Source organism: Oncorhynchus kisutch, linkage group LG10, assembly GCF_002021735.2.
Source record: "Oncorhynchus kisutch isolate 150728-3 linkage group LG10, Okis_V2, whole genome shotgun sequence".
Taxonomy (NCBI): domain Eukaryota; kingdom Metazoa; phylum Chordata; class Actinopteri; order Salmoniformes; family Salmonidae; genus Oncorhynchus; species Oncorhynchus kisutch.
In genome coordinates this window covers 65,754,115-65,768,845 of record NC_034183.2, presented here as the reverse complement: position 1 = coordinate 65,768,845, position 14,731 = coordinate 65,754,115, and the positions used below count along the sequence as shown (strand labels likewise).

At 42.3% G+C, this 14,731-nt stretch overlaps 1 protein-coding gene across 1 annotated transcript; it reads left to right on the top strand.

The window, feature by feature from the left end:
• Positions 1-4,861: 4,861 nt before the first annotated feature.
• On the top strand, positions 4,862-11,552 carry LOC116375960 (THAP domain-containing protein 2-like). Its single transcript, XM_031834991.1, has 3 exons — positions 4,862-4,962; positions 9,558-9,756; positions 11,346-11,552. The coding sequence occupies exons 1-3, from the start codon at positions 4,862-4,864 to the stop codon at positions 11,550-11,552; spliced, it is 507 nt and encodes a 168-aa protein (XP_031690851.1).
• Positions 11,553-14,731: the final 3,179 nt, after the last annotated feature.

Sequence of the window (14,731 nt, the reverse complement as noted above, 5' to 3'; positions counted from 1 at the left end):
TGCAGAGTCTGGGTAGTTCCATATTTTTTTTATTTCCCAATGATGGAGACCACTGTGCTCATGGAAACGTTCAACACTATAGAAATAGTTTTATAGCCATTCCCAGATATATTCCTCCTCACAATTGTATCTAGTCGATCACAGGACAGTTCCCTGGACTTCATGGTATAGTTTCTGCTCTGACATGCGCTATCAACAATGGGAACTTATATAGACAGGTGTGTTTCTTTCTAAATCATGTCAAAACAATTGAATTGGCCACAGGTGGACTCCAATCAAGTTCTAGTGACATCTCGAAGATGATCAGAGTATATTGGATGCACCTGAGCTCAATTTGGAGTGTCATAGAAAAGTGGTGTGAATACTTAAGTAAATAAGATATTTCTGTAAAAAAATATAGCAATTTAAATTCAGGCTTTAATTAAACAACATTTTAGGGGTATGAATAATATAATAAGGGTTATGAATTCTTTCTGAAAGCGCTATGGAGAGAATACAGTAGACGGCATGTGTGAAAAAGTGATTGATGATCTATTTTTAGTGTCACGGGTTTATGCCCTTTTATGGACATCCTGTCCGGATGTTCTCACGCTATCGAGTGAGTGCTTATGTAATATGATAGTGCAGCTGTTCCTTTGAAGTAAAGTACACTGCTCAAAAAATAAAGGGAACACTAAAATAACACATCCTAGATCTGAATGAATGAAATATTCTTATTAAATACTTTTTTTTTACAACAAAATCACACAAAAATTATCAATGGAAATCAAATTTATCAACCCATGGAGGTCTGGATTTGGAGTCACACTCAAAATTAAAGTGGAAAACCACACTACAGGCTGATCCAACTATGATGTATTGTCCTTAAAACAAGTCAAAATGAGGCTCAGTAGTGTGTGTGGCCTCCACGTGCCTGTATGACCTCCCTACAATGCCTGGGCATGCTCCTGATGAGGTGGCGGATGGTCTCCTGAGGGATCTCCTCCCAGACCTGGACTAAAGCATCTGCCAACTCCTGGACAGTCTGTGGTGCAACGTGGAGTTGGTGGATGGAGCGAGACATGATGTCCCAGATGTGCTCAATTGGATTCAGGTCTGGGGAACAAGCGGGCCAGTCCATAGCATCAATGCCTTCCTCTTGAAGGAACTGCTGACACACTCCAGCCACATGAGGTCTAGCATTGTCTTGCGTTAGGAGGAACCCAGGGCCAACCGCACCAGCATATGGTCTCACAAGGGGTCTGAGGATCTCATCTCGGTACCCAATGGCAGTCAGGCTACCTCTGGCGAGTACATGGAGGGCTGTGCGGCCCCCCAAAGAAATGCCAACCCACACCATGACTGACCCACCGCCAAACCGGCCATGCTGGAGGATGTTGCAGGCAGCAGAACGTTCTCCATGGCGTCTCCAGACTGTCACTTCTGTCACATGTGCTCAGTGTGAACCTGCTTTCATCTGTGAAGAGCACAGGGCACCAGTGGCGAATTTGCGAATCTTGGTGTTCTCTGGCAAATGCCAAACATCCTGCACGGTGTTGGGCTGTAAGCACAACCCCCACCTGTGGACGTCGGGCCCTCATACCACCCTCATGGAGTCTGTTTCTGACCGTTTGAGCAGACACGTGCACATTTGTGGCCTGCTGGAGGTCATTTTGCAGGGCTCTGGCAGTGCTCCTCCTGCTCCTCCTTGCACAAAGGCGGAGGTAGCGGTCCTGCTGCTGGGTTGTTGCCCTCCTACGGCCTCCTCCACATCTCCTGATGTACTGGCCTGTCTTCTGGTAGAGCCTCCATGCTCTGGACACTACGCTGACAGACACAGCAAACCTTCTTGCCACAGCTCGCATTGATGTGCCATCCTGGATGAGCTGCACTACCTGAGCCACTTGTGTGGGTTGTAGACTCCGTCTCATGCTACCACTAGAGTGAAAGCACCGCCAGCATTCAAAAGTGACCAAAACATCAGCCAGGAAGCATAGGAACTGAGAAGTGGTCTGTGGTCACCACCTGCAGAACCACTCCTTTATTGGGGGTGTCTTGCTAATTGCCTATAATTTCCACCTGTTGTCTATTCCATTTGCACAACAGCATGTGGAATTTATTGTCAATCAGTGTTGCTTCCTAAGTGGACAGTTTGATTTCACAGAAGTGTGATTGACTTGGAGTTACATTGTGTTGTTTAAGTGTTCCCTTTATTTTTTTGAGCAGTGTATATGTTTGCAATACAAATGTAATGTTGATTGATGTGTTGATTGATTGACCTTATTGAACTGTTGAATGTGTTTGAACATTTGAAACAGTTGGGAATTTATGTAGTGAATGGGGGAGGCCTGAGTTTGAAAAGTTTAAACAGTTGGGAATTTTTGTAGTGAATTTATGGAGTCAGCTTGTGAACACCAGTAGAATGAAAAAAGTAATTTCCAGGGTAGGTTTGCCTAAGTATAAGTAAGACCTGTGAACACCACAAGCGACAAGAAACCTTGAGAGATAAACTACATAAAACATAGCTCCTAAACCAATTATCTGTATTGTGTCCTTGTCAGGAACACAATGACAAAAACATTGATGCCATTCTTTGTGATGCACCTGATTATTTTATTGGTGTGATTGATACGAGTGAAGGACAAATTGGTTACATTTTCCAACCAGACGATTCAACAGTGAAGATTTTCACAGCTGTCTCAGCACACTTTTTCAGCCAAAAACAGGGAGTTTTTCGCCTGCGTTGCACATGAGAGAATGGCTTAAGATAAGACTTGCTCTATGTCAGATCGAACAGGCCCTGAATGGAACATCCCTGCCTGGGTAAGCATTGGAAGAGGAAGTCTGCGGTCGAGATGATTTGAAAGCCATAAGAATCTCTTCAGTGACCAATTGTCCAGACTCCAAAGTGACAATTTTAGGTTGTGCCGAATTCATTAGCTCAAATACCACCAAATCTGTTAGCACATACAATTGAAGTCATAAGTTTACATACACCTTAGCCAAATACATTTCAACTAAGTTTTTCACAATTCCTGACATTTAATCCAAGTAAAAATTCCCTGTCTTAGGTCAGTTAGGATCACCACTTTATTTTAAGAATGTGAAATGTCAGAATAATAGTAGAGAGAATGATTTCTTTCAGCTTTTATTTATTTAATCACATCCCAGTAGGTCAGAAGTTTACATACTGTGCACTCAATTAGTATTTGATAGCATTGCCTTTAAATTGTTGGGTCAAATGGGTCAGGTAGCCTTCTACAAGCTTCCCACAATAAGTTGAGTGAATTTTGGCCCATTCCTCCTGACAGAGCTGGTGTAACAGTCAGGTTTGGAGGCCTCTTTGCTCGCACATGCTTTTTCAGATCTGCCCACAAATTGTCTATGGGATTGAGGTCATGGCTTTGTGATGGCCACTCCAATACCTTGACTTCGTTGTCCTTAAGCCATTTTGCCACAACTTTGGAAGTATGCTTGGGGTCATTGTCCATTTAGAAGACCCATTTGCGACCAAGCTTTAACTTCCTGACTGATGTCTTGAGATGCTGCTTCAATATATCCACATCATTTTCCTTTCTCATGGTGCCATCTATTTTGTGAAGTGCACCAGTCCCTCCTGCAGCAAAGCACCCCCACAACATGATGCTGCCACCCCAGTGCTTCACAGTTGGGATGGTGTTCTTCGGCTTGCAAGCATTTGTCCTCCAAACATAACGATGGTCATTATGGCCAAACAGTTCTTTGCACTTTTTGCACCCAAGTACGTTCATCTCTAGGAGACAGAACGCGTCTCCTTCCTGAGCGGCATGATGGATGCGTGGTCCCATGGTGTTTATACTTGCGTACTACTGTTTGTAAAGATTAACGTGGTACCTTCAGGCGTTTGGAAATTGCTCCCAAGGATGTGGAGGTCTACAATTTTTTTTCTGAGATCTTGGCTGATGTCTTTTGATTTTCAAATGATGTCAAGCAAAGAGGCACTGAATTTGAAGGTAGGCCTTGAAATACATCCACAGACACACCTCCAATTGACTCAAATGATGTCAATTAGCCTATTAGAAGCTTCTAAAGCCATGACATAATTTTCTGGAATTTTCCAAGCTGTTTAAAGGCACAGTCAACTTAGTGTATGTAAACTTCTGACTCACTGGAATTGTGATACAGTGAATTATAAGTGAAATAATCTGTCTGTAAACAATTGTTGGAAAAATTACTTGTGTCATGCACAAAGTAGATGTCCCAACCGACTTGCCAAAACTATAGTTTGTTAACAAGAAATTTGTGGAGCGGTTGAAAAACAAGTTTTAATGACTCCAACCTAAGTGTATGTAAACTTCCGACAACTGTAGAGAGATAAATAAAAAATATGTTACCTTTATTTAACCAGGCAAGTCAGTTAAGAACAAATGAATGACGGCCTAGGAACAGTGGGTTAACAGCCTGTTCAGAGGCAGAATGACAGATTTGTACCTTGTCAGCTCAGGGGTTTGAACTTGCAACCTTCCGGTTGCTAGTCCACCACTCTAACCACCCTGCCGGCACCATCTGCACATGAAAAAACGATGCAAGGAAATACAAATATACTGACCAAAATGCATCCACCTATCTGTATGTATTTAATTATTTATTAACACATTCATTCATATATATTTACCCATTTTTTTATTTCTTCCTCCATATGATAATGAGGAGGTGTCAATCAACATCTGTGGGTGGTATCTAACACATCATTGGATGATCAATGTCACAGCACGGTGCTTGATTGCTTTTGCCTGACTCTAATGGTCCGAAAAGTAAACAATTAAACTACACACACTTGAGAGATTTACAACCGGTAAATACTGTAGCTACAGTAGACCAGTTCTTCTGGCAGTTTGTTAGTATGGCTGCAATCAGGCGAGCAACAACCAGAGACCTGGCAGTGCTGGCTAACGCCTCTGAAAACAACGCCTCTCCAGATTACCTGCTTTTCCATGTGGAGGTGTAACAGAGTTTATTTATTTTCTTTTTTATTTAACCTTAACTGACTTGCCTAGTGTTAAGGTTTGCGTCAATTCGAATCTGGTATCAGAACAAGTATGACACTGAGTCACCGATTGTATACTATGTACTTTTTATTAGCTAAGCAATAAGTGATAAATGCAATTTTCGTATATACGGGTCTGCTGTAACACCACGCAGGGTAGAACAGAGAACTGACTTGTTCCTGACAAAGTTATTATAATATACTCTGACAGAAGTAGTTCCCGCTTCTGAGCTGGCCTGTCACAGAGTAGAGACTGGGCGTGGTTTAAACTCACCCAGCCTATCGTTGATTGTTGGCGCAAGAACTGGACCCAGCCCCCAGGCGCTTCAGCGGTCAGGCGTTGTTGTGTAGAATATCTGTGCGCTCATACTCTCGATACAGTTATCACATACCTGGCTCCTGTTATCTAACAAAAGACCGTTTCTTCTCTACACTACGTTCTGTATGTGTCCCCCGCAACCCATTGCACAGTTCCTGTTTTTATGTTATTCTGTATTTTTCCATCACGAGAAAGGCCCATGGCCCTGAAGCTGTTAACAATGTCTCAAGTCAGCTATGTTGCATAACACATACACCCACACAAGCCAACAGCAGATAATATTCAATCACATATGATATGGTAACGGGCTATAGTGCATAACACAGAACCTCACACTAGTTAAATAAAGAACAAATTCCTGTTTACAATGACGGCCATACCCAGACGACGCTGGGCCAATTGTGCTCCGCCCTATTGGACTCCCATTCACGGCCGGATGTGATACAGCCTGGATAAGAACCTCTTGCACTGATATGCAGTGCCTTAAACTGCTGCACCACTTGAGAGCCTTGAGTTAAGAACATATCGTAACCTCACTCCACAGCTAGCTTGAAATGTCGCCGATGGAGCTATCCAATTGGTATCTTTTGTATAGCTCAATCTGTTTGCATGTTGTCAAGCGGGCGGTCACCTCTGTTGGCAAGGTAGAGGAACATGGTTCAAGTTCAGGGAGGCTGCGCTATATGCTAAGCTAGCACACTTGACCCTGGTTATACTTGTGCTGTGACCCAAATCCACAGTTTGGCTCAGCTCGAAGGCTGGGGTTTCTGTGGGGTGAGTTTAAAGAGGGTGAGTCTAACGGAGTTAAGAACGTATTGTAACCTCACTCCGCTGCTAGCTTAAAATATCGCCGATGGTGCTACCCAATTGGTTAACTTTGTATAGCCTAAATTGGTTTGCACGTTGTCAAGCCGTCGGTCACTTTTGTTGGCGAGGTAGAGGAACCTGGTTCAAGCCCAGTCAGAGGCAAGTTCAGGGAGGCAGTGCTATGTGCTAAGCTAGCACACAAACCCCGGTTATCGAGGCATGCCCAGCGCCGCCAGTCTGCCCAGCGTCGCCAGTCTGCCCAGCGCCGCCAGTCTGCCCAGCGCCGCCAGGCTGCCCAGCGCCGCCAGATCTGCCAGTCAGCCAGACTCTTCCAGATCTGCCAGTCAACCAGACTCTTCCAGATCTGCCAGTCAACCTGACTCTTCCAGATCTGCCAGTCAACCAGACTCTTCCAGATCTGCCAGTCAACCTGACTCTTCCAGATCTGCCAGTCAACCAGACTCTTCCAGATCTGCCAGTCAACCAGACTCTTCCAGATCTGCCAGTCAACCAGACTCTTCCAGATCTGCCAGTCAACCAGACTCTTCCAGATCTGCCAATCAGCCAGGATCTGCCAGTCAGCCAGGATCTTCCTGATCTGCCAGTCAGCCAGGATCTGCCAGTCAGCCAGGATCTGCCAGTCAGCCAGGATCTGCTGAAACCACCAGCCAGCCGGGATCTGGTAGATCTATCTACCTGCCTGAGCTTCCTCTCACTCCTGAGCTTCCTCTCACTCCTGAGCTTCCTCTCACTCCTGAGCTTCCTCTCACTCCTGAGCTTCCTCTCACTTCCGAGCTTCCTCTCACTCCCGAGCTTCCCCTCAGTCCCGAGCTGCCTCAGTCCCGAGCTGTCCTTCAGTCCCGATCTGCTCCTCAGTCCAGTGGGGTTCTGGGTGAGGACTACTAGGCCATGGTCGGCGGCGAGGGTGGACTATCCAGGGACGAAGGGAGAGGGGACTAAGACATTAAATGAGTGGAGTCCACGTCCCGCGCCGGAGCCGCCACCATGGACAGACGCCCACCCGGACCCTCCCACACCCAGGGTGTGGCATGGAGTTTTTGTATTGTGGTGTGTTTTGTCTTGGGGTTTTGGTGTGTATATATTTGGGATTGTAGCTAGTGGGGTTTTCTAGCAAAGTCTATGGCTGTCTGGAGTGATTCTCAATCAGAGGCAGGTGCTTATCGTTGTCTCTGATTGGGAACCATATTTAGGCAGCCATATTCTTTGAGTTTGTGGTGGGTGATTGTCCCTAGTGTCTTACTTGTACTCTCTGTTAGTTTGCACCAGATAGGCTGTTTCGGTTTCGTTTCTTGTTTTGTAGTGTTTTTGTAATTTCGTGGTTCTTTGTTTTGATTAAACATGGATCGCAATCGACACGCTGCAGTTTGGTCCGACTCTCCTTCACCACACCTAGAAAACCGTAACAAATATGCAGGTTTAAAAATATATACTTGTGTATTGATTTTAAGAAAGGCGTTGATGTTTATGGTTAGGTACACATTGGTGCAACGACGGCGCTTTTTTCGCGAATGCGCTTGTTAAATCACCCGTTTGGCGAAGTAGGCTGTGATTCAATGATTAACAGGCACCGCATCGATTATATGCAACGCAGGACAAGCTCGATAACTTCACGTGGTTGATGATATTACTAGTTTAACTAGTGATTATGTTAAGATTGATTGTTTTTTAAATAAGATACGTTTAATGCTAGCTAGCACCTTACCTCTGCTCCTTGCTGCACTCACATAACAGGTAGTCACCCTGTCACACAGTCTCCTCGTGGAGTGCAATGTAATCGCCATGATCGGTGTCCAAAAATGCAGATTACCGATTGTTATGAAAACTTGAAATCGGCCCTAATTAATCGGCCATCCCGATTAATCGGTCGACTTCTAATATGGAGTGCCCTCTTCAATTCAAACCACAGAGTTTTAATACGGTTCAAGTCTGGAGACTGAGATGGCCATTGCAAAATGTTGATTTTTGTGGTCAAATTACAATTTATTTGTGGATTTTGATCTGTGCTTGGGGTTCCGGATTAAGCTAGTAGTGTGTCAAGAAGCAGTGCGTAGGGGAGTTGCAGCAATGAGACAAGACTAACTACCAATTTGGATACCACGAAATTGGGGAGAAAAAAAAGAGTAGATCTGTATGTGAATTAATAACCACAGTTGTAATAGGATAAATATTTGTAGTAAAACAAAGGGGAGGAATAATAATTTTAAAAAATTATAAGACGGGTCAAAGAACACACCACACTTGTCTTTAGAGATCTATAGCTCATATGGACAGTGAGCTATTGAAAATTAGATCTACCAGAGGAAATATTCATGTGAAATCAGTGAAATGGAAAACTGAATTTCCCTCCTATGGAGGAGAGATCAGTGACCTATTATTGAGTGGTTTTAGATGTGTATGTCATGTGGACTGGAAGCTATTGAACATGTTTTCTTTATGTGGATTGATAGAGGTCAGGGAACACACCACACTTGACCATAGATCTCTAGCATGTGGATTGGAAGCCATTAAAAATTAATTATTTATAGTCAGAACTTTTTTAAAATTGGTATTCTAATCGGAGTGTTGTGTAATAGGGACGTCAGTGACTTTGCTACAAGTGATTTTAGGACTATTTATGTTTGAGCTCATATTTTTACATAAAATCCGTTAAAATAAACAATCAAAAAATGGTATGTATTTGTTGTGAGAAAAAACTGTTTGTTTAAGATCTCTAGATCATGTAATTTAGACATTTTTTCTGTTAACACCAGGTTCGACTGATTGCACTTTCAAGACAGACCTTTAGCAGAGAGTGCATAATATTCTCCCATTGAAACCAAATTTTAAGTCACATTGAAAACGGAATGGAGGGAAAAAAAAGGCTGTATCTTGGCCTCGATCGTCATCTGATTCTAAATATGTCATCCTAGGACCTTCCTTCGAATAGGTATTGACGAGAGAACTCTGAATATATTAACCAATATCCAAAGGGAAAACAAATTGAGTTGTTGTAGACTTTCGACCTGTGTGTGCCGGTAAGGAGTGGTTTACATTGAAGGTGCTTTTTTGGTTGTTTGTACATTATTATTTAGAACCTTTTTGCAAGTACACACCGGCCATAATGGGATTAAATGAAGAAAGTTGCTCAGCAAAACTCTTTGATGATCAACTAATGTATATTGATATCACGCTTGTAGAGTTTAAATCAGCTTTCTGAGTGTTAGAGGTCTGGTTCAGCTAGCTAGTACAAATGGTTTGCAGGAGAATTTAGCTAGCTGACATCAGCTAGTTTGATAGTTGTACGAAAACTCTGCAGCGTGGCAAGGCTGTTCTCTTAGAAGTCTGCATCAACCATTCATGGATTTACTCTTCATTTGATAGCTGTAATTGTGATGCCAATTTGACGTATGAATGTTTTGGTAACAGATTCCCCAAAAATGATCCTGAAAGACGCAAACAATGGATTATTAATATGAAGTGTAAAGGGTGGAATCCGCAACAAAACCACCGTGTGTGCTCTGTTCACTTTGAAGACAAGTATATTTGCGGGAGGGACATACGTCAACGCCTCACGCCAGACGCAGTCCCGACTATATTCGACTATCCAAAAAACGTTCAAAATAAGGTAGTTTTAATACAACCTCTGACTTTTTCCTCATTTGTTGCTCAACTTGGCCTTGATGTACTACGCAAACTGAGGTTCAATTGGCACATGCTCATTGGTGCTGAGTTGAGCAACGCTATTGCTTTGCCAGATGTACAGGGATTATTTACTGCCGATTTGCTCGAAGTAGACTTTTTCATATTTTCACAATATTGATCTTTGCAGAGTATTACCTGGGCAGTCAAAGATGTTTCCCCGAAGGTAAGTTGTTTACTCACAAGAACATCCAATAGCTTATGCTATATGCCAGTAACTTATGCAAAAACAAAAGATAAACGATGCACTTTATTTTCAGGTGGCATGTGAGAACATGGAGTTCCAACTTCCACCTCTCAAGCACATAATATTGGTAATGAAGTATGTGTAAACATTCAGTCTCTAATACAGAGTTGATCATTGATTCATTGGCCTGTCTTTTTCTAATGCGATTGTGACAGTCAACCTCTGGATCTAAAACCAAGAAAGGTCTGAGGAACATGTTTATAAGAACCTTTTACGACTAGGGGGCAGTATTTGAATTTTTGGATAAAAAATGTTCCCGACAAAATATTTTGTCACGAAAAGATGCTCGACTATGCATATAATTGACAGCTTTGGATAGAAAACACTCTGACATTTCCAAAACTGCAAAGATATTGTCTGTGAGTGCAACAGAACTGATGTTACAGGCGAAACCCAGATAAAAATCCAATCAGGAAGTGCCGCATTTTTTAAAACCGCCTCATGCCAATGACTCCTTATATGGCTGTGAATGAGCTACGAATGAGCTTACGTTTCCTACGTATTCCCCAAGGTGTCTACAGCATTGTGACGTCTTTTTACGCATTTATGTTGAAGAATAGCCGTAAGGGACCCAATTTAGCAAGTGGTCACATGATGTCTCCCGCAGAAAATCTTGCGTAAAGTACTGAGGTAGCCATTTTTCCAATCGCTTCTTATGAGAAACCAATTGTCTCGACGGATATATTATCGAATAGATATGTTAAAAACACCTTGAGGATTGATTCTAAACAACGTTTGCCATGTTTCTGTCGATATTATGGAGCTAATTTGGAAAAAAGTTTGGTGTTGTAGTGACTGCATTTTCCGGTCGATTTCTCAGCCAAATGTGACGAACAAACGGGAGCTATTTCGCCTACAAAAATAATATTTTGGGAAAAAAGGAACATTTGTTATCTAACTGGGAGTCTCCTGAGTGAAAACATCCGAAGTTCTTCAAAGGTAAATTATTTAATTTGATTGCTTTTCTTATTTTCGTGAAAATGTTTCCTGCTGCCAGCAGAGCCTAGCATAGCATTATGCCATGATAAACTTACACAAATGCTTGTCTAGCGTTGGCTGTAAAGCATCTTTTGAAAATCTGAGATGACAGTTTGTTTAACAAAAGGCTAAGCTGTGTCTCAATATATTTCATTTGTGATTTTCATGAATAGGAAGATTTTGTAGGAAGATTTATGTCCGCTGCGTTATGCTACTTAGTTTGAGGCTATGATTACGCTCCCGGATCCGGGATTGATAGTCGCTATACATTGTCTCCTATTCTTACCCAGATCAAAGACGCATGGGAGTGGCTGGGTATGGACATTAGAGGGCCACTGCCCCTAACACCGAACGGACACCAGCACGTTCTGACCTTGACAGACTTCTACTCCAAATGGGTGGAGGCCTTCCCCCTGAGAGGTTGTAGCTCTACTGAGGTAGCACAGCATGTAGCTGAAGTCATCTCTCACTTTGGCTTCCCTTTTGGAATTCACTAATGTTCTTGTGGCTGAATGGAAGCAAGTCCCTGCAGAAATGTTCCAACATTAGTCCGAAGCCTTCCCAGGAGAGTGGAGGCTGTTATAGCAGCAAAGAGGGACCAACTCCATATTAATGCCCATGATTTTGGAAGGAAATGTTTGATGAGCCGGTGTCCACATACTGTTGGTCATGTACTTCTGCAAGGTACACTACAACTTCGATGTTGGTTCATATATGCAGTAGAGGTCAATAGGTCAGAAGTGGTTCATTAGACAACCATGAGCTGTTTCCATTTATTCATGTTTCAGATCAACGTTGCTTTGAAGAGTCATCTAAAGCTGAGTGGGTTCTCTCTCTGATACCGTCATCGGCAAGTTGGATCACTGGATCTGACCACACAGACCCTGATCAGCAGGTTTGTGTTTTAGACATATTCCTTTCTATGACTTGGCTAGTTAAAAAAGGTCAAATTATATATATTTTTTAAATATGGTGTTTAATTTCATATTTGACCATGGTGAACTTCACCACAACAGGATGGTGTCTGATCTTGTGAAGGACCATCCATACAACTGGGATGTCTGCCTCCCTGCAAAGGTGTTCAGCCTGTGTTTCAAGGAGCACCCCAAGACCAAGCAGAGACCTTTCTCTCTGCTGTGCTGCAAAGGACCACAGCCGGTCACCACCCCTAGGGATCTGTCTGTACGTTTACTCTGTAGTTATAGCTTAACTTTTATCATAATGGATTGCAATTTCAATTGAATGGGTGTGTTTCTGCCTGTCCTTTTTATATTTCCTACAGTTCAGTCCTGCAGAGCTCAGAGAGAGTTCCTTTGCAATCCAGTCAAATCAAGAGGGTGGGTATGACACTGATCCGCAAGATGAGTGCAATTCCTGTACCATAGCAGGGAATTTTCTGCCATTGTAATCCTTTATCGGGTCACTTAAGTCCAAACAGTAAGAAATGTATTTATACAGTACCAGTCAAAAGTTTGGACACCTACTGTCACGTTCTGACCATAGTTCTGTTATTTTATTCTTTGTTTTATTACGGTCAGGATGTGAGTTGGGGTGGGCAGTCTATGTTGGTTTTTCTATGTTGGTTTTTGTGTTCGGTCTAGTATGGTTCTCAATCAGAGGCAGGTGTCATTAGTTGTCTCTGATTGAGAATCATACTTAGGTAGCCTGGGTTTCACTTTTGGTTGGTGGGTGTTTGTTTCCGTGTGAGTGTTTGGGTCACACGGTACTGTTTCGGTTTTGTAAATTCACGTCATTGTTTTGATTCAGTGTTCACTGCTTTCTTTAATTAAAATCATCATGAACACTTACGATCCTTACTCCTCCTCAGACGAAGAGGAGGAAATCCATTACACCTACTCATTCAAGGGTTTTTATTTATTTTTATTTCCTACATTGTAGAATAATAGAGAAGACATTAAAATGATGAAATAACCATATGGAATCATGTAGCTACACGTTGCCTTTGACAGCTTTGCAGACTTCTGGCATTTTCTCCACCAGCTTTACGAGGAATGCCTTTCCAACTGTCTTGAAGGAGTTCCCACATGCTGAGCACTTGTTGGCTGTTTTCTTTCACTCTGCGGAACAACTCATCCCAAACCATCTCAATTGGATTGAGGTTGGGTGATTGCCTGGAGGTGTGTTTTGGGTCATTGTCCTGTTGAAAAACAAATGAGAGTTCCACCAAGTTAAAACCAGATGGGATGTCATATCACTGCAGAGTCCTGTGGTAGCCATGAATTCTAAATAAATCACTGACAGTGTTACCAACAAAGCACCCCACACCATCACACCTCCTCCATGCTTCACAATGGGAACCACACATGCAGATATCATTCATTCACCTACTCTGCGTCTCACAAAGACATGGTGGTTGGAAAATAAAATCTCAAATTTGGACACATCAGACCAAAGGACAGATTTCCACCGGTCTAATGTCCATTGCTCGTGTTTCTTGGCCCAAGCAAATCTCTTCTTATTGGTGTCCTTTTAGTAGTGGTTTCTTCACAGCAATTCGACCTTGAAGGCTTACTTCACGCAGTCTCCTCTGAACAGTTCATGTTGATGTGTCCATTACTTGTACTCTGAAGCATTTATTTGGGCTGCAATTTCTGAGGCTGGTAACTCTAATGAACTTATCCTCTGCAGCAGAGGTAACTCTGGGTCTTCCTTTCCTATGGCGGTCCTCATGAGAGCCAGTTTCATCATAGAGCTTGATGGTTTTTGCGACTGCACTTGAATAAACTTTCAAAGTTCTTGATATTTTCCAGATTGACTGACTTTCATGTCTGAAAGTAATGATGGACTGTTTCTCTGCTTATTTGAGCTGTTCTTGCCATAATATGGACTTGGTATTTTACAGAATCTTCTGTTTACCACCCCTACAAATGATTGGCTCAAACGCAATAAGAAGGAAATTACACAAATGACATTTGAACAAGGCACACCTGTTAATTGAAATGCATTCCAGGTGACTACCTCATGAAGCTGGTTGAGAAAATGCCAAGTGTACGCAAAGCTGTCATCAAGGCGAAGGGTGGCTACTTTGAAGAATCTCAAATATAAAATATATTTGGATTTGTTTAACACTCTTTTTGTTGTTGGTTACTACATAATTCCATGTGTTATTTCATAGTTTTGATGTCTTCACTATTACTCTAGAAAGTTGTAAAAATAAAGAAAAACCCTTGAATAAGTAGGTGTGTCCAAACTTTTGACTGGTACAATGTGGGTATATATGCCAAGATGGGGCCTTTAAATGTATTTATTTTTTAACACAGATTTTTTTGGTGATTGAGAAACGCTTTCTGTGTTAACTTAAACAACTCCAAAACCAGATTCAAAGAATGTAGAAAATATAATCAATCTATATAAACTCAGCAAAAAAAGAAACATCCCTTTTTCAGGACCATGTCTTTCAAAGAATTTGTAAAAATCCAAAACTTCACATATCTTAATTGTGAAGGGTTTAAACACTGTTTCCAATGCTTGTTCAGTGAAACGTAAACAATTAACGACCGTTCCACAGGTGCATGTTCATTAAGACACTAACAGCTTACAGGGTAACCTAGTGGTTAGTGGTTACAGCGTTGGACTAGTAACCGGAAGGTTGCAAGTTCAAATCCCCGAGCTGACAAGGTACAAATCTGTCGTTCTGCCTCTGAACAGGCAGTTA

Bases quoted from the DNA above. Each gene is read 5' to 3' on its own strand.
- LOC116375960 (XM_031834991.1), top strand. From the start codon at position 4,862: ATGGCTGCAATCAGGCGAGCAACAACCAGAGACCTGGCAGTGCTGGCT. The intron at 4,963-9,557 runs GTAACAGAGTTT...TTTTGGTAACAG, and splicing joins CTGCTTTTCCATGTGGAGGT to ATTCCCCAAAAATGATCCTG. The intron at 9,757-11,345 runs GTAGTTTTAATA...ATTCTTACCCAG, and splicing joins CAAAAAACGTTCAAAATAAG to ATCAAAGACGCATGGGAGTG.